The sequence below is a fragment of the Sugiyamaella lignohabitans genome, chromosome B (assembly GCF_001640025.1).
Source record: "Sugiyamaella lignohabitans strain CBS 10342 chromosome B, complete sequence".
In the NCBI taxonomy this organism is placed as follows: domain Eukaryota; kingdom Fungi; phylum Ascomycota; class Dipodascomycetes; order Dipodascales; family Trichomonascaceae; genus Sugiyamaella; species Sugiyamaella lignohabitans.
The window spans coordinates 2,092,511-2,115,971 of NC_031674.1; the positions used below are offsets into that span (position 1 = coordinate 2,092,511).

The 23,461-nt window shown below is 43.2% G+C and overlaps 6 protein-coding genes across 6 annotated transcripts; 3 read left to right on the plus strand and 3 right to left on the minus strand.

The window, feature by feature from the left end:
• Positions 1–6: 6 nt before the first annotated feature.
• Positions 7–2,190, plus strand: UTP4 (Utp4p; the record flags this gene model as incomplete). Its single annotated transcript, XM_018879620.1, has 1 exon — positions 7–2,190. The coding sequence occupies one exon, from the start codon at positions 7–9 to the stop codon at positions 2,188–2,190; it is 2,184 nt and encodes a 727-aa protein (XP_018737519.1).
• Positions 2,191–2,590: 400 nt separating this feature from the next.
• On the minus strand, positions 2,591–4,459 carry RPC82 (Rpc82p; the record flags this gene model as incomplete). Its single annotated transcript, XM_018879621.1, has 1 exon — positions 2,591–4,459. One exon carries the CDS (start codon positions 4,457–4,459, stop codon positions 2,591–2,593), a length of 1,869 nt encoding a protein of 622 aa, XP_018737520.1.
• Positions 4,460–6,702: 2,243 nt separating this feature from the next.
• ATG13 (serine/threonine protein kinase regulatory subunit ATG13) lies at positions 6,703–9,360 on the plus strand (the record flags this gene model as incomplete). Its single annotated transcript, XM_018879622.1, has 1 exon — positions 6,703–9,360. The coding sequence occupies one exon, from the start codon at positions 6,703–6,705 to the stop codon at positions 9,358–9,360; it is 2,658 nt and encodes an 885-aa protein (XP_018737521.1).
• A 1,130-nt stretch (positions 9,361–10,490) lies between these two features.
• TPO3 (Tpo3p) lies at positions 10,491–11,195 on the minus strand (the record flags this gene model as incomplete). The annotated part of the gene is made up of 1 exon (XM_018879623.1): positions 10,491–11,195. The coding sequence occupies one exon, from the start codon at positions 11,193–11,195 to the stop codon at positions 10,491–10,493; it is 705 nt and encodes a 234-aa protein (XP_018737522.1).
• Positions 11,196–14,396: 3,201 nt separating this feature from the next.
• Positions 14,397–15,497, plus strand: LSB5 (Lsb5p; the record flags this gene model as incomplete). Its single annotated transcript, XM_018879624.1, has 1 exon — positions 14,397–15,497. One exon carries the CDS (start codon positions 14,397–14,399, stop codon positions 15,495–15,497), a length of 1,101 nt encoding a protein of 366 aa, XP_018737523.1.
• Positions 15,498–16,689: 1,192 nt separating this feature from the next.
• Positions 16,690–20,121, minus strand: RPB2 (DNA-directed RNA polymerase II core subunit RPB2; the record flags this gene model as incomplete). The annotated part of the gene is made up of 1 exon (XM_018879625.1): positions 16,690–20,121. One exon carries the CDS (start codon positions 20,119–20,121, stop codon positions 16,690–16,692), a length of 3,432 nt encoding a protein of 1,143 aa, XP_018737524.1.
• Between the last annotated feature and the right edge of the window lie 3,340 nt (positions 20,122–23,461).

The window sequence follows — 23,461 nt, forward strand, 5'->3', positions numbered from 1 at the left end:
GTAAAAATGAATATTCATCGGTGTCGTTTTGTCGACTACACTCCTCATACCATTACGGCGTTATCGTTTAACCTGCCCAGTGTAGCATCTAACATACAACCTCCATCTACACTTCGTTTGGCAGTTGGTAGATCAAATGGTGATATCGAGATTTGGAATCCTAGATGGTCTTGGGTCCATGAAATCACTTTAAAAGGTGGCCAAGGACGGTCTATTGAAGGTCTAGTCTGGTCAAAGGGTGGCAACCGTTTGTTCTCCATTGGTGGATCCACAAGTATTACTGAATGGGACCTTAATACAGGTTTACCAGTCTTGAGCCACGATTGTAATGCCGGCGTTGTGTGGTCATTAGCAATCTCCCCGGATGGTGAACAATTAGCTGCTGGTTGCGACAATGGTACAGTTGTATTGTTAGATTTGTCAAGTGGCATTAAGGGACAGATCGACCATTTAAAAATTCTCCAGAGAAGCAATAATAGAATTATGAGTTTGGCTTGGAAAGGTGCGAACCAGGTTGTTGGAGGTTGTTCTGACGGTAGAATCAGAGTATGGAGTACCGAATCTAGCAATAACGGTAGAATACTGGCCACAATGAAAGTAGATAAGTCGAGACTTGACGAATCCACTTTAGTATGGTCTGTACTTGTGTTACCTAACAAGCAGATTGTTAGTGGTGACTCGACTGGTAGCATCAAGTTCTGGGACGCACAAAACTTCTCTTTATTACAAAGTTTTAAATCACACGAAGCGGATATCTTGTGTCTCGCAAGTAATTATAAGGGCAATACGATATTTTCGGCCGGCGTTGATAGAAAGATTGTCAGCTACAAAATTGTCAATTCTAAACTGAAGAGATGGGCTTCTGTCAGCAACCGTTTATTGCATGCACATGATATTAGAGCCATGACTACATTTGAAGCGAAAGGCACCAGTTTTCTTATTTCTGGTGGTGTTGAAAGGACTCTGGTGATAAATTCTGTCACCAACTTCATGGATGGAATGTTCAGAAAAATCCCAATTACTCGCCACAGACCTTGTGTGCAGGCGATCTCAGAACCAAGATTATTGATGTTATGGAACGATCAATCTGTAAAGATCTGGAAGGTTGATGAGTATATTGAGCCCGATGCAGAAAGCCTGCAGAGCGAAGAGAAAGGAAAGCGACTAGTGGCCAAGATCACTCTCAACTGTGAAGAAAATGTCACGTCGGCAGCTTTGTCTGAAAACGGATCTCTTTTGGCGGTGTCGACTTTGGCAGAAACTAAATTATTCGAGCTGACTCCATCTGAGAATGGTAGTCGCTTATTGGTACAAAAGTCAAATGAAGCAAATGCTCTTAGTTCACTGGGTGCTAGCATTATACGATTCAGCCAAGATTCATCCAAATTAATTGCTGTGACCCCCGAATCGGATATTGTCGTTTATAATGTTGCAAATGATGAGTTGATTGAAGAATCAAGCGTAAACGACTCAGATGACGAGGATGATGAACAAAACTTCCATGCCGCTTCCAGTAGAAACATCTTCCGCTTAAGCGTATCGAACTGTGGCAAATATGTTGCCACTGCCAGACCCAACGGACAAATCAATCTGTTTGAAATTACGAAAACTCAAGTCCGACCCCTTGGACTACTTACAAAGCTTAACAGTGCACCCACTGCGCTGAAATTCACACTTAAAAATACTTTGATTATCGCTACAGCTGAAATCAAGGTTCTCGAATTTGACATTAACACAAAATCTTTAACCCCTTGGTCAAGAAGAAATTCCGATTTACTACCTAGAGATCTTATTAACCTAGTAGATAAATGTTGTGGCATCTTTTTTGAACCATGTTCACCCAATCGTGTATGGTTGTGGGGTGCCAACTGGCTTGCATTCCTTGATCTCGCTCAGAATATGCCATTTCAACGAGTGGCAAAACGTAAAATTGATAGATTAGGAGTTGATGAAGAAGAAGATAGAGCCACGACTCAAGAAATCCGCAAATCTCTCCCTTTAAACGGTCACGATGTCAATGGTACTGCCGACAATGCCTCGACTTCTGTACCCTTTTGGATGACTCTAAAATATAGACCCATGCTTTTGGCAGACACACTCGGTGCTGGCGAACTAGTTGTTATTGAGAGACCCCCATTCGACGTTCCTCTTCCTCCTGCTTTCTGGTCAAACCACAAGATCAAAGTGTAAAATATATATTAATAGACATTTGCATTATAAATACCAATTCCTCTTTGCATCTCTAAATTCCGTCTAGAGAGATCTCACTTGCTGTTAAACTGCTTGACCGTGGCCGCGTGCCTCCGGCGACTGGGGCTCTACCCCAGACCCTGTTTGCCCCTCTCGCTCTGCTCGAGTCGTTGCGTCTCGGTCGGGGATCAATATCCTGCGAAGCAAGAGCTAAGGGGTCCGGGGCAGACCCCCCAGCCGCTGGAGGCACCTGGGCGACCGTAGTGTTTACATCGTTCCTTCATTATATACAGAATACACATCACAATGGGCTGAGGGCCCCCATGCAGCTATAACCATAGAATCGAGTTCAAGTAGGAGATAGAAAACATAATTAATAAAATACAAATGCAATATGCTGTTAATAATCTCTAAAGATCCGCACTAATCCTTCGACACGGAAGAGCTGCACAAGAAGCTTCTCTTCGGCTCGTCGAAGTTCGGCAAGCTCTCTCTTTTCTTGGGCAGAAAGATACGTCTCCTCATTGCCCTTGACGTCTTCTCGCTCAAGTTTAGCAAGCAGGATCGACGAAGTCTTTCGCTCTGATCCTAACCTAGTATAGAGCCTGTTCATGGTCTTGTATAGGTCTTGGACTAGAAGTGAGTAGGCTCGAGTAGGCTTGTGAAACCAAAGATAAAAGTTTCTACCAGGAGCACGGTCATTCGTTTTTGGGACTTCCTGGAGGTTCAAGCATCCTATACCTTGCAAGTCAGTGAGATGACTGCAGATATCTTTAGATTGTAGTAAAGTAATCTGAGATAATAACTTTTCGTCCACTTTGCCCTTCTCTCGAATAACTCGTAACAGTCTGGTTGCAACCGGTCCATATTTACGAGTAATGATATCTTCATATGTGACACGTTTAAGATCCTGGACAAGTTCGTTAAATGGAACAAACCATTCACCACCGCCACGATTGCCAACTTTCCGAACAAAACGGATTGGTGAGTCTGCTAGAAGCTCTAAATGACGGTTGGTAGCCTCAACTGACGTCTTACCGTTAACTGAACCGCTACCATTAGTGCTTCCGTTCATATCACTATGACCATCATCATCATATGCGTCATCATCATCGAGCAAATCATCATCGTCATCACCAACATCATCATCTAGACCTCCATTTAGATCACCATCCAATCTTGTCTTTTTTCTCAGACGGCCGCCATCATCAACCTCTTGCTTTACCTTCCTCTTATTGGAAGGCATAACTATTGACCCCTGGACGTCCAGCTGGCTATCTATACCCTTGGCAACCTCCATGGTAGAAATGTTAAAGTCAACGCCGGGCTGGATTTCCTGATTACACCTTGAAATTTTGGATTCGTAACATGCTAATAGTCGTTTATACACTTGTCCAGTGACTTTACCGACACGTTTGGATGCTAGTTTCACAAGGTCATTATTCCTTGCTAGTAATAAATATTTTTCGTGGTTAACAGACAAAACGATATCCTTATCTACAGTCCAGGATTCATTCTCAGCTGATGCGTTTCGTCTAGAACCTATGATCTTTCGAGCTCGATTAGCCCCTCCATTTTTAGACGCCGTCTCGACTTTTATCAGGCCGATATTGGCCTCATCTTTACGAGTCAACAAAGCACTTTTATCTGTTTCAGCAGCGATTGTTGCAGCGCCTTTTTTAGCTATTTCACTTTGAGGCCCACTTCTGTCTGCGTTAATTAATTTGTAGTGTTTCTGATATAGCTGTCCAAAAATATCCTCAATAGGGTGAAATTCAAAATCATACAACGGGGTCAGGATTTTCTGTTTAACAAGACTAGTCATCACAGATGAAATCTCGTTCGAATCTTCAGGCGAATGTGCATCCAGGTAGTCCTGCACTTTCATATGTCCAAATATATGCATGTTCTTTACCACTTCAGCAGCTTTAGATGCTTGAGAGCTGGTATTAAGATTCTCTGAAAACATCTTATTAACAGTTGTGATGATTTGACCAGTCCATAAAATTGAGTAGCATTGTTGCCAATTAGCATAATAGTACACGTTCTTCGATCCTTCAAGATCCTGCCAGTACAAGACAAATCGGTTCTGAATCAAGGCCACCAACGTTCTTTGTACAGCAGCAAGGGGTATCTTTGTATTCTTGGAGATTTGAGAAGCAGTTAATCGACCATGAGCGAACAATATAGCGACAATGGACGAGGCAAGTTCACCATAGGTGTCTTGCAGGATGACCTCGCAGAGTTCAGCCAGCTCTTTACTAGCCATGATGAACCTTACACCACAGAAAAAAACTAGAGCCTCAAAATTAACGGCCAATCCAAACCCGTTTGACAAAACTACAGAATATTGGATGGAGGAGATGCGAGTTCACAGCAGGTACTCTAGAACAGGTAATGCAGATTTGAAAATTAAATCTTCCAGTCAATAATCACCAGTTACGTGTTGAAAGTCCTTATTCTTCGAGATAGTCTCGTAGTTTCCTTTCAAGCCTTAAAGAACGATTTTTCTAGCATCCAAACACCCCCGAAAAATATTTGGACCCTGGTGAAATTTCACAGCCGTACAGAGGATCTCACAAGTATTGTTACCACTAACAAAATAAAGATATAAATCCAAAAAAATTGAATATCTAGAAGTGGTATGCAATAGATATTCTTTCTTATTCTGTTCCGATGCCTCTTTCCAGTGCAAACGAAAGGTTTTTGTTGGCAAAACAGAAAGTTTTGTATCGTGAACTACCGGCCCTGCTGTATCAATATTTTTCGTAGAGTCTTTCTGTACACATAAATTTCCACTTGCATGAGAAGATGATGGGCGACCAAACCTTCCTGTCCTTTACAAACATATTCTGGACGCTATAAACAAATCTGTCAAAGTCACGTGCATTTATACACTTCTCTCTACAACCAGGGCCGATATTAACAATATTTTACCAACTGTTGCCTTGAGCTGAAATCAGATGTTGGGGCAGCTGGTTTTGCCATTAACGGTTGCTCGTCTCGCAGTTGTAGAGCGAATATCGTCTCAACTCAGTTACAAGCATGAAATGCCTACAAAGGGGCATATACTTCAATACAGACAGTAATTACGCGGTAGTAAACTCCATTATCACGCATCACGCGCCACATCCCGTTAAAACGATAAATGAAGCGATAATATCGGAACAGATAGTGACTGATTGACTGACTGCATGGGCGCATCAGCTGGTTCTAAGCGGACTAGTAGGAGCATTAATCGGAATTAACACCATCAAAACATAGGCCTCAGTGGTACACACCTGATACACAAGAGTTATAATCCAGATTTAAAGTAAAGTGGCACGAATAAAAGATTGCTAATCTATTGCCATTCAAGATCATCCTGGATACAGAACGATAGCGGTTTGATCTGTCATTGGTTTCACAATTACCCCGTACAGTACTTTATTTACACGAGCATCGACATCTAAGCAGACTTAATATTTGCAGCTGAACCAGTCAAACCTAAAAGAGTTCGCAAAGCCAACTCAGAGAATTGATCCTACCAATAGGATAAAATCGCATAGATTCTTTGATTGCGAAGTTGTGTTTCAACGGCAAATCGCTTGCAACCGACTAACTGTAGTGGACTTACATAAACTCACGCAAAGTTAGAGGTGTTATACATTGAGGTTTGGATATCTCAAATCGATTTCTAGTCAAATCTGTGGATTAACGACATTTCGTTGGGAGTCAGTAAGAGCCACCAGTTTATCATTGACACTGTTGGAATCCAGTTGAGCAGGTCTATATCAACAGTCTTGGCCTGACCGGTGATTCCACAATAACAGTCATCTATCAAGACTGGCAGCGCGATCCATCAAATCTGAAGAAAGTGATAGCCAAAGAGGTCGGAAGCGACGTAGCACAATCTATTGCTCCTATATGAACATATGTTTTAAAATCGAGGGCACCTGTTGACTCGGTTGCCAAGATGTCGACTTCGGTGCGGGAATCATACAGCCCTGTGAAGCTAAATCAAATTGTACAGGTGAGTATATTTTACACATTTAGAGTGTCTTCTGAATTTCTAGTGGCTGAAGATTATAATTTTGAGAATCAACGAGTCAGAAAGATTGTATACGCTTAAATGAGAATCATGAGAACTAGTTCATAAACGAACTGTCTCTGATGTGGTACAATACGATATGCCAATACGATATGCCATTCTTTACACTGTGACTCTTGGACTACTTTAGCAAGAGAAGGAAGAAGATATATTGTTGGTATCCGAGCGTAATAACTAACACTGAATAGAATTATTTTGTCAAGGCAGCACAGGTGATAGTTCACTCGCGCGTGGTAGTGACACCGGCATATATTAAGGGAACGTCGGATCCGAAAATCAACAAGTGGTTCAATGTCGAGTTAGAAGAACCCGAAAGCTTTCGAGAGGATCTCAAATTGTGGAGACAACTCGACGTGGCGAGTGCTGAGGGAGACGCTTCCAATGTTCCGCCATTAGTAGTGGAAACATATCTGGATTTGCGCATGCTGAACGAGCAGCAGTCCCTGTTATTTATAGATTCTAACGGCAAGAGTTGGAATGCGACTAAAGGCACTAAGAAGACCGAAGTTGTACTAGAGCGATGGGTTATTGACTTATTATCTATCGACCGACATGGAGGGGTGGGTGGAACAGGTGGACCCAGTGGTGAGGGCTCAGCAAGTGGTGGTAGTGGTAGTTCGAGCGGCTTGTCAGACGATGGGTTTCTGTCTGATCTGCCAGTTGTTTATAAAAAGGCTATAGTGGCTTTTAGGTCACTATATACATATTTGCATCTCATGCCAAGTTGGAACTTGAAGAGAAGACTTTCCAAGGCTAAATTAAACATATCGCCTATTTCGATAGGATGTAGGATTATTAACGGCGCACAACCTATTTCAAGCCGAGGGCGAATCGGGCTCACCAAGAACTTGAAGGGAGATGAAGGTTCTAACGATTCACATTTGGATACATTCCATTTCAGCAATGTTGAGACCCCAGTAGGAGCTCTACGGATTTCAGTTTCATTTCGTACGAATACGAACTTCCGAATCGGAGATTCTGAAATGCTATTGAGCAGTCATTTCTTGAATATGGATCAGACAACCAGAACCCACGTTTCTGGAAGTGGTTCCAGTGGTAGTGTAGGAATGAGAATGCAACCAGCTGCTAATGTCAGTGATGAAAGTGGACTGGGTCCAGAGCCGTCAAGTATTTCGGCTGCATCTACTGCTACAGGATCAGTGTCGACATCTGGACAGGGGCATGGTATAGGGGCAGCTGCTACAGTGGGTGGTTCAGGATCCGGTTCAGGGTCTGGTTCAGGGTCTGGTTCGTCGTCTCGACGCGGATCGTCTACTGTCTCTGGAACAGCCCCGCTTACAAATTCATCGTACTCTCCAAGCCCGACGTTGTCATCTTCACCACATCCAAAACCTTCTGTATCGTTTATGCAGCCATTTAAATCACCATCTACTGCATCATCCGGATTTGAAATCTTACAACAACAGCAGCAGTTTCAGCATCCACAACAGCAAGGAGGCATGGCCAATTCCCCAAGAAAACCGTCTGTGGGAAGAATCCCGTCCAATAGTTCAATGGCGGCGCTGAGAATTCCCAAGAGAACTCTTTCGACTGCCTCAGCAACATCAATTAACTCTGTTTCGTCGGGTAGAAGCGGTGCTATAGGAATAACTGGGAACCAACCGGGTCCTAATATCCCAAATAGTGTGGGTTCTAATGAAGCAATTGTTTCTTCTTTCGGTAGCAGTTCTTCGGCTCCACGTTACAGCAGCAGTTTTGGATCGCGTGGCCAATGGCCTCGATCGGGATCGATTACGAGCGTTTCACGGAGTAACCGTCCATCTTCATTTGTAGGGGATCCTTCTAGTGTAGGGAGTAGCTCTTCGTCTCTGATGGACCCGGGATCTGGGTTATACCTGGCTAGCAATGACTTGGGAAATTTTGTTAAGATGGTTGATTCAGCTCACCGGCCCTTCAGTTCTTCACCTAGTAGTGGCAGTGACGGTGGTGAGTCTCGTGTTTTGAGTGGTGGTAATGATTTAGTTGGTGACACCACCTCAAATGTAACTTCCACTTCCACTATGACTACTAATACTAGTTCACAAAAGCAAAACCCCCTAGCTCGCTTCCAGATGCTGAAAGATAGCCACAAGGCATTATCCGATTCATTGCAATCATCAATGTACTTGCCTAAGGAAGATCCAAGAACAACAGCATCTCCAGGATCTAGCCCTCAGGATATTGCTTTATCTACTTCTTCATCTCCAGTTAGCAAAGGACTCTCACATACGCCTGTTGTTCCGTCACGTCTTAGTGAAGAAATGGTTATTGAGGACACCACAGGTCGCAGAAGTAGAATGGGAAGATCGCATACACCGTCGACGGAAGGTGGATCGAGTATCCTTGCGTCCGCTGCAGGAGTTGGCCCAGGATCTAATTTGGCTCGTAGGTCCTCTCGTAGTCGCACTAGGGGAACGATTCTGTCGATTTATGGCAATGTTGGCGAGCCTAGTACATCTCCCATTTCCAGCTATACGTCGACATCTCCTTTAGACATCCCCATGTCACCCTCTAATAACTCATCATATTCGCGATCTGCGAGAAGAGAGTCCACTAGCCTGCTAAATAGACGAACAATGGGCTACGATGATCTTCAAGGTGGAGTTGATCTGGAACCTCATCATCATAGTTTGAATCGTGTTGATACTTTGTCATCAAATGCTGTTCACTCTGGGTCAGTAACAGCTCCAATAACGAGCAGCTCGTCTTCTAGTGCCAGAAGGCGATCGTTCTACATTGGAGATTATGATGGTCAATATCGTCATTTCCCTGGGGGTGAACACCAGAGTAGAAGCCGTCATGGTAGTAATTCCGGTGGTAACTCTGGTGGTCTGATATCCTCGGCCGGTACAGGAAGCACTGGTCAGCATGCTTCATCTGTTGGTGAAACCTCAGCCGGTGCGGGTACAGGGTCTCGTTCGACATTACAACAAACATATGATGATGATGAGCTGCTATTTGCGATGAGTGACATGCACATTGTATCACCACCACCAGCGCCTGGATCACAATCTGCCGGCTCTAATCCAGGTACAACTCCTGATAACAACAGCCACCAGTATGGCCCAGCCTGGTCATAGACAAACCTTTTACAAAATTTTTGCATTTAATATCTCTTAACGACACGCGCCATTCACATTTACTATAATAAATATTTTCCTTTTTTCTCATTTATTTCGATGCTGACATGTCCCTAGATCTACTTTTATAATTTTTTCTTACTGGTTTTAGTAAAGTCTAAAATAAATATAATTTAATGCATCTGTGGAACAAGTGTTATGATGATGAGCTGTAAGCATACTTGGATTTGGCACGGATCTGGGCACCATAGAAATAAAATAGATATGGAATCGCACAGCATCCTAAAGAAATAAAGGCAAGAAGACTGCCAGCCCATTGGTACCCGAGACGATGATACATCTGAATTGTAAACAGAGGAACTGCTGCACCCCAGAATGATCTGACACATGTTTTAGCGGCAAGAGCAGATGCTGCACAGTGTTGATAAGAATCAACGAGATAGTTGTTGGCAGAATTATACAAAAAAATGAACCCAAAGCCACACGGCAATCCCGCAAGTGTTGGGCCCACCCAGGATATTGTCGGGAACGAAGTCCATGCAAAAATAAATAGGCCGATTGGAACGAACCAACATCCAAACATCATGGGTAGCAGGCGTAGTTCGGCAGGCGGTATCTCGCCTCTGTCTCGATACTCTTTACTACGTCGATTATAGTCATTATTGACATATCCCGAAAAGGAGGTAGCAAGGAGAACACCAATGGCAATGGGAATGAACGCCAGACCAACTTTGAATTCCGGCCAATGCTTACCTTCACCAAAAACAACAGGGTATGCAAAAAAGAACATGTACAGCAGACCGTACACAACCGACATATACAAGGTAATTAGGAAAACAATAAACTCAGTAAAAAGTTGGGCAGGCTTTAGCAAGGTCGTCTGGATGACTTCTGATAGTGTAGTTGGAACTAAATCACGAGCCGTTACGTATCTTTCATCCCCGGTAATTTTTCTCAAGTGCTTTGCTCTCTTAGCAAGAATAGTGTTATGATGGGTTTCAGGAACACCAAAGACTTGAATAATATATACCGCACTGCAAAAGATTATTAGCACATAGTAGACCCATCTCCAAGTATTGGCAAAACTGCCGATAAATCCACCGACGAGTGGACCAAAAGCTATTAAAATGTTAGTCATGAATTATAATTTCCTCGATAGGAATAAATTTGATTGTCTTACCTGGGCCGAGAAAGGGAGCAGCGGAAAACACTGCCATAGCCACACCCCTCTCTTCATTAATCCACATATCAGCCAAAGACCCTCCTATAATAGTCATAGGAGCAGAGAAGAAAATTCCATCAATGAGACGGCAAACAAGAAGGGTGCCTATATTTTTTGCAACAGCGCATGGGATGATGAACACTACACCGAAGAATAATGTGATTACATAAACGGGCCTTCTTCCAACAGTTTCAGATAACGGCGCAAATACTAGTGGGCCTACACCAAATCCAATTACAAATAGGGTCACAGTAAGAATAACAACCTCAATGGAGACATTAAAATACTCGGCAACTTCGTTAATATTACCGGTTACAATACCTGATGCGAAAGCGATTGAAAAACACAGCAATCCCAAAAACATTGTAATGACCCATTTTCTTAACTTTGTCCATTGGCGAGGATCACCCTTGTCATTAGGCAAAAATTCTACGATTCTATATCCAGATACTGTATCGAGTTTGTATTTCCAAGGATCCTTCTCGTTAACATCAGGGTGCAAGGGGTCTGGGTGTGACTGAATTCGGCGGATCTCGTCATTGTGAGGACCCTCGTACACAGGGTCTACTTCATTAGTATAAAACCTGTCTAGTTTCTCCTCGGATTCGGACATGCTGAAAAAAATATTATTACAAACTATGTGAATGGCAGCCTGCTAATTATTAACATTGGACTTTCATGGTTATTTATAATCGGGTCATCTGGACAAGAGATAATGACGTGCCTGCCGGAAAAACTTCGGCAGCTAATGCAGACTCGATTTAGTCCAGATCAATGTGTCGACGAACAGTGGTTAATTTGGGCTCATATATAAGTCGGGTTTAGTAATGCCCTAAAAAGGTTATGTTGGTGATTGATGAGCCTAACTGCAGCTTTGCTGTGCATGAATGCACAACCCTGCATATACTTATGTCGGCAAAATCTCGGATTACCATTTGCGTGAAAATATTAACTCCGAGATCTTTCCGAGATACCTATTCACCATCCCCTGAGCGAGCGAGGTCGCGAGCCATTAATGGTAAACAAACGTGCGTATCGGCAACTGCTTTCCGTCCGAGCCATGCTTGCTTCTCTCGAGTATCATTAATCCCACTGGCGGTCAAGTGCTGTCTGGTCTCTGATGGTACGTGCTTATACAATTAAATGTCCTAGAATCTAGTAATGTTAGGCGAGAGACAAATTGTAAATGGCGATAATTAGCCCGGGCAAAAGATCACGAGCATGATTCAAGCTGCCTAAAACCGCATAAGCTCAGCCACTATACGTAGAGGTCTTGTAAAAGCTGATTTTGATACCTCAATAAACGACACCCAGTGGATAATACGATTGCTCCGAAACATCATTTGATCATCAGCGTTACTGCTGGAAATGCTACTCTTAGCTGCCTGTCTAAGATCGGATTGTCTAAGCCAAAAGTCATGTGATGGCATCACGTGATTTCGATGGTGAAGTAATTGGGAAAATTTGTGTACAGTTGCAGCTTTGATACGCAGTGGCACCCAGTTACCCCTGATTTTTTAACACTCAGATCTGGTCAGCTGTCAACATGTCGCTCTTTTCTATGGGACTCAACTCTATGGAGGTCGACGAGCGTCGTCTCCAGATGGCAGAGCTTGAATTTGATTCTCTGGCTTCATTATTTAACAAGTAAGTGAAAATGATTGGCGACATGCGAGTTGCGACATTCTGTGGTTATGTTATGTCCTTATATTAAACTTTTTCAATTCGATCGATTAGCAAAGAGTCGAGAGACTAAATTTTGTTTTTTTGTACAGGTGGTCAATTTAAAAATAATAACAAAGTTAGCATTGCAACTGCTTGCATCGCAACTGCTTGCTCAGCAAGGAATCAATGTACTAGAATACTAACAACTGTGAAATAGCATGTTGAACACCTGTAAGGACAAGTGTATTCGCGCCAGATACGGTGAGGAGGACCTGTTAAAGGGCGAGTCTGCCTGCATCGATCGTTGTGTATCAAAGTATTTCACTGCGAATCTCAAAGTAGGCGAGTACATGAGGAGTCAGAATGCTGGCCCCGATACACTAGCATTTCAGCATGGAGTCACGGGGCGATGACCTCAATCCTCAATGGTTCATCTGTATATAGACCTCTGTATTTGTAAATATTTATGTTATGGCTTGATCTACTTGTCAGTTACCATGTGCTATCTAACTAGCTAAAGGAAGCAATGGTACGAGCGGCTGGCCCTATTGCTCAAAACGACCGGACCCGGACTATCTCGCCATGGAGACCCAGTTTCAAGCTGATAGGATCAAATTCCTTCATTCGAAGCCAAAGGTTTATCTCTAGGCCCCAGTTGTTCTCAAATTGCTCTGTCTCTAGCGCATAACTCGGTTAGGATGTATAAGATTCCTATGAAGTGGGACCCCTGGGGCTTGGAGCCTGAGATGAATACCAATTCACCAGAATCATGTGTTTTTCACTACCTAAATAATGCAGTTCAGCTGGACAGTTATAGCATCATCCAACTGATAGTCGGCGGATCGTTTTAGCCGGATGTGAGGCCGACATGCGGCATCGGCTGACCCCACCGCACCTTTGTCACGAATCAACCGGTCAGCTCCCCTGATGATTGCGAGGCTGATAAGATGCAGGGCGGTCAAATGCAGCAGCATATCGTGAGATTAGCAGTTGAATGGAGCAGACAGAGAAGTACTAGTCGAGCACAATTCGCTGATTGCAACTGTGCGTATCTCACTTCACAATTGGCATAAAACTCAACCACTGATACAGACAATATTCAAAGCAATATAATTTTAAATTCGGTTTAGTTCTCAGTTGGTATTCTTGTATATTAACAGTGCTCAGTAACTATAGCAACATTCACTGTACAAAAAATACCTCAATACAACTCCGCCCGACCAGTTTCTTGACTATTAAATATAGCTTTCATCTCAATTGGCCGCTGTAAATACAAAAATGGGCTTCTTCTCGGATAGCAAGCCTTATACAGCCGTCACAAGCACCATAGAACGACTTACAAAGTCCGAATATGACATAGACGATGTTGCAGATATTGTCGACCTTCTCGAGATTATCAATATTGAGCCTACTGGGTATGTATTTCGGGCTATTCACAAATAGCAATTCTTTTGATGGAATTGATCACACCCTTCACCCCTTTACCATGAGCAGCAAAGTCTACATTGTTGCATCATTCGTACTGTTCGGGGGTTTGACTACTTACCATGTACCTCTTCATCTTAACATCTCGTACAGAGTCCACATTACATTATTCACATCATCTGGGCCAAACTAACTTACCTGTGTTATAGACCGACAGAGGCGGCTCGAGCTATTCGTAAAAAGCTCAAGTATGGCAATGTTCATGCTCAATTGAGAGCTTTGACAATCCTAGAATCACTCGTTGAGAACGGAGGAATAGCTTTAGTTGGTATGTTTTTTTATATGCGTTTTTCGTATTTGTGCTCGCTTTTTGCGGTCCGACTGTTATGAGCAAGACTCGGCGGTGGTAGCAGTGTATTGGGTTAGCAATCTCAAGTCAGTTGCTCGGGTCTGTCATGTTGTTTCAAGAGTTTGCACATGAATGATAAGCATGTGAGACTAGCCAGCCAGGATACAACATCCACTTATACTGGATATGAGCAATGACCCGCTACTCATCACTTGCAACCTTTCGAGCAGAGCTGTCGACCGTCAGATGTTCGCAAAGCGAGCACCACGGGGTCTGGTGCAGTGCCTCAGCCGCCGGAGGAGGCAGAGCCAACCAACCAATTAACTAACAAATTCAGGTTTATACAATGACGAGCAGCTATTGGAGAGACTAAGAATGATTACGACTGACCCTACTATAGACAGCCAGGTTAAGAAGCGAATGCAGGCTATGTTTTACGGGTGGTCTATGGAGCTTAAAGATGAGAAGGGCTACCAGAAGCTCGCCAAGTTGTACCAACAGATGCCCCAACGAGCACGTAGAGTTCGAACCGATGTATCCCATGCTCCTAGGGCGCAGCCTAAGTATCTGTCAAATGACCCTAATGATCTGGAATCAGATGAGGAAAATGATGAAGACGATAGCGACAACAATGGTCGCCGTGGTGGTCCCAGTAGTGGAAGAAGTCGTTCAAGAGGCAACGATTATGATAGATATGCTGATGACGACGATGATAATGACCGGGTTGTATCTTCGTCTGCCCGTGTACGTGGTGCTGCTAGTGGGGGCTCTCCATCTTTGACAACATCATCGTCATCCAAGCCAAGCAAGAGTAACAAGAAGAGTTCTTCGCAACCTCAACCACCGGTCGTTCTTAGTCTCGCAAAAGAGAGACCAAAAATTAAGGGAGTGCTTGCTGAGTCGGGTTCTGCTGCTACTAACCTCACTAATGCGCTTAAACTCATTAACAGATTGGACGAGCTTTCCACGGAAAACAAGCGAGCCACCACCTGTTTCAACCAGTGTAGGTCTCTTAGACGTCAGGTTCTCCGTTATATCCACTCACTTGACTCCGAAGAATATATCGGCCCTCTTATCCATGCCAACGAAGAGCTAGTCACTGCTCTGCAGCTCTACGACGAGATGAGTCGTCCACCTTCGGACTCGGATTCTGAATACGACGACTGGAAAGTCGACTCCAGAGATAATCAGCAGCAGCCTCACCAACAGCACAACCGTTCAAGAAGTGGCGCCTCGACACCAACAAACAATGCCAGCTACCACCCGAGCTTATCGTCACCAATAGACTCACCCAGCCGCCGTCGTGCTCCACCCCCTCCACCTGCCAAGCCCGCAAACCTTCGCAGCCCCGTCGCATCGCCATCTACCAGGGCTCCACCAGCTGCTCAACCTGCTGCCATGTCCGAGGACGAAGAAGACCCCTTCGGCGACTCGCATGCTGCCGACTCGGCTCCAAAACACACACCCATGTGGTGAGAGATCCTTGCCTTTTAGTTACAAATATATATTCGTAGATTTCCAGCTTTCTGCCTCCGGCGGCTGGGGCTCCGCCCCAGACCCCGTTGCTCCTGCTTCGCAGGAGGCTGCTGGGACCCCCTTTTCCGACTCGAGCGAAGCGAGAGGAGCAGCGGGGTATGGGGCGGAGCCCCAGCCGCCGGAGGCAAATCCGAGTCCGTAGAGAAATAAATAAGATTATATTACTATTCGTAGACTTGGAAGTCTACTAGACCCTCTTCGAGGACTCTGGCTGTCTCTTTGGCTTTATTCGCTACGAATCCGAGCGGTGTAGCCGGGTCGGCGACTAAGATTAGCAGCAGAAACTGGTTTACTTTCCGTAACCTGACTGAGTGAATGACAAAAAGTGCATCGTCTGTTTCTAGGGCGAGCCAATTGCGGTCAACTTTCGCTTTGACTGTCTCAGAGCTCTTGCTGGGTGTTGTGATCGAGAGAGACTCGACATCTCGGTCTTCTGAACTTTCCACCTCGGGCTGTGTTACTGTTGACGTTCCGGAACGTCCCCCATTGTGATGCTCCATGTCGTATTCTTCCCATATAGCAGATGCAAATAGTCCGTAGACTTTGGTTTTTAATGGTCTATCAACATGATAGGGTGTGATTGTTTGTGTTTGAGATGGTGTTCCCATTCCAGATGTAGAAGGCTCATGTCGTGGTATTGGTGGAATTCGAGAGTTGTGGTATGACGATACTGGACGTCCATTTGACGTGACCAATATCGAAGAAATAATCACCGTTGACGAATGGTGGAGATACTCTCTTAACTGTTCGGCAGTTGCGTGCTGCTGGGCATCCTGTTGGACACTTTGTGCTAGCACACTGGCAACTGACTGATACTTGAGCATTTCAATGATGCAACTTGAACCTTGTAGATATGGTTTTGTTTGTGTTTCTATGAATGAAAACGACTCAGAAACCTATGAAAGTAGTTGATATCGAGATCTCACCGCATATCGTACATGTCACGTGCCCAGAAAACGGGACGGCACTTTTCACCCCCTGTTTCGCGATGAATAAACTAAAACTTTGAAGCTCTTAAATACTCTTTTCTCGTTTTGTTCTCTTTAAAGAATGTATTAGATATACAAAGATCAACATTTATGTAACAACAGGTTTTTATATTATAATTAAATTTTCATTTTATTTCTACCATTTAGACTCTGACAGATACACCAGAACTGTCAGTGTATAATCTTGGTGCAATGTTCATAGCCATAAGTTCTTGGAATAAGAGCTTGGCGGCATATGGGATGTGAACTTGGTAGATTTTGGTCTTGTTCTTACATGAACGACATTCAAATTGCACCTTTTTCAAATTAGCAATGACAGTCATAAGACCACACACACCACACACATGGACTCGGAACGCATCTGAAGCCTCCATAAGACGCTCCTTCAAGAACGCAGCAGCTCCGTGAGCAATCATACAATCACGTTCCATCTCTCCGAAACGCAAACCACCATCACGCGATCTACCTTCGACTGGTTGTCTAGTAAGAATCTGTACGGGACCACGGGCTCTGGCATGGATCTTGTCGTCGACCATGTGTCTCAATCTTTGATAATAAGTAGGACCGAAAAACACTTGGGCAACAAGCTTACGTCCAGTATGACCATTGTACATGACCTCAAAACCTCTTGAATGGTAGCCATGTTCACGCAATAACCGGGAAATTGCCTCTACTGTAACGTCGGTAAATGGTGTAGCATCACCTTCCAAACCCGACAGTGATGACACTTTACTCAATAAACATTCAATCAAATGGGCGACTGTCATACGAGATGGAATGGCGTGTGGGTTGATAATGAGATCTGGCACAATACCTTCAGCAGTAAATGGCATATCTTCACGACGGTATGTAACACCAATAGTACCTTTTTGACCGTGACGCGATGCAAACTTATCACCGATTTGAGGAACCTTGGTGGTTCTCATTCTAACCTTGACAAACCTCAGACCCTCTTGGTTCGTGGTCAGTAGAACTTGATCCACGATACCATTCTCAGTACTTCTCAGCGGTGTAGAGGCATCTCGCTTAGTATGGTACTTGGTCCGTTGGCCAAGTTCTTCGGTATCTGGAGGAATAGGAGCAGTTTTACCAATGATAATATCTTCACCAGACACACGAATACCAGGAGCGATAAGTCCATCCTCATCAAGCTTATCATATGTACCATGCTTGAGTCGAAGAGTATCAGCCCTAGTAGGCTTTTCAAACTCTTCAACAACAGACATACCAATTCTACGCTCCTGATCCATGTAAGATCTGAAAAACAAACTTCGGAATAATCCACGGTCGATACTACTTTGGTTCATAATCATGGAATCTTCCTGGTTGTATCCACTGTAACAAAGAATAGCTACAATAGCGTTTTGTCCGGCTGGCAACTCTCTAAACTTCAAGTATTCCATTGACCGGGTAGTTGCCAATGGCTTCTGTGGATAATACAAGATGTTGGCCATAGTATCCATACGGACCGAGTAATTAGTCAAAAACACACCCATGGCCTGTTTTCCCATAGCAGACTGGTATGTGTTACGAGGTGATTGATTATGATCGGGGAAAGGAATAATACTGGCACAAATACCTAGAATCATGGATGGATGAATCTCACAGTGGGTCCACGTGTGTGCATTGGGGTTGTATGACTGTTTCACTCTACGAGCTGGATCTGGGTCTTCATCATCAGCAGCCACTTCAATACCGGCCTGCATTTGTCGCGAGACCTCCAAATCCTCTGGCGTCATGGCAATCATGACTGTCTCCTCCTCCTCACCATCAATATATTCTACAATTCCATTTGACACCAGCGAATTCCAGCCAAACTTTTCTGGAGCATTCTCATCAGTCTCATCAACAGGAGCCTCCTCAGCGTTGAGCAACTCATAAATGTGTTCCTTGCGAAGCATCAACTCACCCTTACGGGGCGACTCCTCATCGTTGTCGACCAAAAAGAGTGGTCTGTAAACACGACCAGCGTCCGTGAAAATACGGAACTCTTTCTCACGAATGTCTCTAATAATGCTGACTTCAGGAGAAATGTCACCTTTTCGTCGTAACGCCTTCATGGTTTCGACCAGATGCGAAGGGTCTCTATGAACGCCAATCCAAACACCGTTCACAAAAATTCTGATAGCATCTGGCGATGCGTGTGGCACATAGTCTTCCAGAGGCTCCATACCCCATTCTTCCAAGAAATAAATAATAGGTTGAGATGGACTACCAACCGAAATGCACGACATGAGTGACAAATTCTTGACCAAACCACACGCCTGACCTTCAGGTGTTTCGGCGGGACACACAAGACCCCAGTGAGTATTGTGTAATTGACGAGGACGGGCGATTTTACCATCTCTTCCGATAGGGGTATTTGTTCTTCTCAAATGTGATAGAGTCGATGAGAATGTATATCTGTTGAGTACCTGAGAAACACCTGCTCTACTTGACATAGCCTTCTTCTGGTCACCCCAGTTACCCGTAGCCAGAGAGTATTTGAGACCATTTGTGATTGTATTTGACTTGACAGCCAGTGTAAGATTGAAATCCTTGTTTGTTTCGACGCACTTTTGCATGTATCGATAAATATCACGAGTTAACTTTTTGAATAGCATACGGAACAGATTAGCAAGAAGTGGACCTGCCAAATCAAGACGCTTTTTACCAAAATGATCACGGTCATCTGGTTCACGACGCTCCAGCACCACTAAAAGCATTCGATGAACCATATAACCCAGGAAAAATGCCTTTCTAGACTCATAACCTTCTTGTTGAGTAATATGAGGCAACAACTCCTTCTGAAGAATATCACGAGCATATCTAATACGCTTCTCTCTGTTAATACCCATGGCACTACCACGTCTACCGATATAATCGAGAGCCACTTCTCTATCTTGAACGAAGAATCCTTCTTCGATACATGGCTTAAGCATCTCGAGCATCTGCCAATCGTTTTGATCGTAACAGATATGTTCAAGAATATCACCATCAGGAACGACTCCTAATGCTCTGAATACCAGGACAATAGGGATATCACTCTTGACATAAGGCAAAGCAGCCTTAATTGTCTTTTCCTTGCCGAACAGCTTGATTTGCATGGAACTGATAAGACGAGAGCCCTTCTCCAGAGCACTACGGATTTCAGCCACGTGTGTGACTGGAGAATTAGCTGCCTTCTTAAACACTTGAACAACATTGGCAGCACTTCTTTCTTGGGCAATCAACACCTTTTCTGAACCATTAATAACAAAGTAACCACCTTGATCATAAGGACATTCATTGAGCTCATAGAATTCATGTTCTCGCAAACCACGAAGCATACAGAACTTGGATCGAAGCATGATAGGCACTTTACCGATATAAACTTTGGAAATGGGTTCCTCGGGTTCATTAGGATCTGGATACCATTCAATCTCATTGTTTCCAGTGCCACCATCTGCACCACGAGTACCTGGTGCACCACCAACATCCTTCGAGAAGAGAACACGCTTTCTCATATCCACATACAAAGGTGATGAATAGGTTAAATTTCGTAGTCTTGCTTCTTGAGGAAACATTGGATGGGTACTACCATCAGCTTCAGTCATCGTAGGTCGTGACAAATAGATCTTGCCGAATGTGATCTCATACCGCTTATTAATGTTATCATCTGGAGTTGTGTGTTGAGCCGGCTGGTCAAGAATCAAGTTAGGATCTTCCCAAACCAACTCTTGAATAGTTGTTTCAATGAATTCATCAAACGAGTCTAATTGTTGAGACACCAACCCCTTCTCATTGAAGAAAGATGAAATGACTGTCCAGCAATCCTCGGCTGTGATTTCATTTTCCTCTTCATATCCATATGGATCATCCTGGAATTCTGTATTAAATCGTTAGTTTTCACAAATCCTGTCACAGGTATCCATTTTTTACAACAGACTTGTGTCGTCTTAGTAAACGAATGTTCCATAGCTTGACTAGTACTAACCTTGAGACATGTCGAGCAAATGGCTTCAGCCAGAAAAAAAAACTCTGCGATTATCAGAAGTAATGCGTTTCGCAAGTTTTTTGGCACTGGTTCCGCACTCTTGTCGTCTCTGACTCGTCTCGTTAACTCTCTTGTAAAGAGCTGAGATGATTTCGATCTGTGCAATCCCACCTCTCAAACGCGCCTCTTGGTGAATTTATGAAATTGTCAGCGTCGCAATATGCGGCGTGTGAGGCGCAATATAACCGCACATATGCATATTATCCCCCACTTGCTAGATCGTTCTACAGATTACGCTTGATCTCGAACTCGGAACGGTGACTTCGGGCTGGTCTCCGGCCAAACCTCGTAGAGCCCGCTTAAATCCCCGCTTTGCCAATGTCAATGTTCCGGCTCAATTCGAGAAAACGATTTCCCTTTCTACCTGTCTATATGCTTTTCAGGTGAAATGTCATCCTTTCTAATTGGAAATTCTGCCAGTAATAAGATAATTGAATAAAAGAGTCACACTTTTGGACCTTGTGTGCAATTTTCATTTGATTAAATTCTTATACCGCCCTGCATATGCAGGGTCTTATTTTCCAGCTACGAACTACACTTTTCTCTACAAACTTGAATTTAAATTGGGGTCCGCTCATTTCCTGAATATTGACTTAATACTTATAGCTTCTCCTATCAAGGTAGGATTAACTGTCTTTGTCAGATTCCTTTTCGGTGCCAATATAGCGGCTGACTATTTTGCATGTCTCTCGACCAGTGGAGAACCGCTACTTCGTTGCATTAGACGTTGCTGTTCGTCTGTTCATCGTCTGTTCATGTCAAACTCACTTCCTGGCTATTATCTACTGTATAAAGTGATCAATGCATGTTCTTCATTACGTTCTTGTTTAATTGGTCATGGAAAGTTGAGTTTCGCAGAAAGGTGTGGATCACTCTGAGCAAAAGTACATACTCATACGCAGTTGTCAATAGTAGTTTCTTTTTACACTCCGGTATGTTCGTAATGTATAAAGTGCAATTAGCTCCTTTTTGATATATTCTCCAAACTCGAGACCCTTTTGGATCTCTTTCTCATTAGTGATGCCTGATCTACCCTTAAAAGCTTTGTATAGCTTTCCACGAAAATAGTCATATCCAGCTCTATCCTGGCGTTAGAATGCCAATTGTTCAGGTATATTAGAATCAAACTTACGGATAGTCTTTTCCCATATAAAGAAGTTCTTTGTACAAATACAAGACCTTCGACCGACTACTCATATTGTATCCATAGAGGAATGCATGCGGAGAATATGTGGAGAAGCGTCTACAATCACCTTAAGAAGCCACGCCGCACCAGATGTGATTGTGGTCTCTGCCAAAACCTGGTTTCTCATACTAAACACCGAATCTTCTTGATTTCATACTCCAAACAGTGACAATGACCCAAAATAATTGATATTTCCAATAAAATAGCTGGGTATTCGAAGCTCACTTTTGTTCATGACTATATTCTTTCATCTGTCTACTCAGTATAAATATACGGCTGAAATGTAAACAAGAAATCAAACCAATGCACACAAACCATCATCTACCAAAAACCATTGCCATTCATCTGGTCTCTAATGGCCTCACGACTTTCGGCTATTCAGTCTCTTTCGGAGAAAGCCAATCTTGAGGGTCACGAAGTCTCAGGAATTCTAGGAATTACCTTAGCAGAAAATGCTATTTTTTACAATAAAAATGTAGAAGATCCATTGGCGACAGCTACCATCGCTCTCCAGATCTGGAATTCATCTATCAAGTTATCTGAAATACAGAAGGACAAGAACTCTGAAAACGAAAATAACGACCTTAAACTTGTTAGGATTAGACAAGAAAGTTCCGAGATGTTTTTGGTATCAGGTAAGTTGGTTTTTAGAGCTCGCCCTAGACAGATGCTAACAAATTTGATAGACGGTGTTTATTTATTAATTGCAAGAGTTACGTTATGATGCCCTCTTTTAAATCTCAGACTGTTGCCAATCCAATCCATTTTTATACATCCTTAGGTTCATTGGCTATATAGACTACGAGGAGATAAACATTATACTGTGAACCACGGCTTATGCATATATATATGAATGAGAAAGTGCCCACTATTCTCCTTATTCGTCTTTTTAGCCAAGACTAAGTTGATAGTATAATGTTGGTCGACCGACATAGAGGAACATTGGTGAAAATATGAAGCCAATTTAGGCCGCAAACAGAGGGAACATTACAATTTGAAATTGTACAAAATACCTGCTAGCAAATTTACCAATATTTAGTACTCTTTTTGACAAATCAAATTACGCTATCTAATTCAATAAATAACTTCTTGAAAACAGTTTCTACTTCGGAAAAGATGAGATACACAGTCGAACGATATTACTTTAGTGAGACTGATATTTGTATGTACATACATTACAGCCGTAAATCTTCTTAATGGGATCATTTTCATCTGGGTTAGGGCATTCCTATTCTAGGTTTCTCTGCCAACATATAAATAAACAAAAGTGTGAAAAGTCCAGACAAATCAAGCCAAGGTACATTTATCTCGAGATATCTTCGTTTCTCCTTAATCTTTCATTCTGCATCGTAAAAATAAGATTGACCCTAATACCAAATCATCAATTGTTTACTTTATACTACTTGTATTTTGAGATCAGATCAACGAGTTGAATATGTTGAACCTTGAGCAACTAGCAACACTTTTAACTCAATCAGTGTCGCATACCCATGCTAAGGCTGGTAAGTATTTGTTTAGGAGTTTGTTTGGGTTAATCTGTTAAAAAAATTTTCAATTGAATATACAAATATGGATAATTGTTTCTAACCAAAGACCAGCTGAACAATCCCTTCGTGCTGAAGAAGGAAACCCTGGATTCTCTATCCTACTGTTGCATGTGGTAGCATCAACCGAAGTGGATCTCAATACTCGATTGGCTGGTGCCTTATTCTTT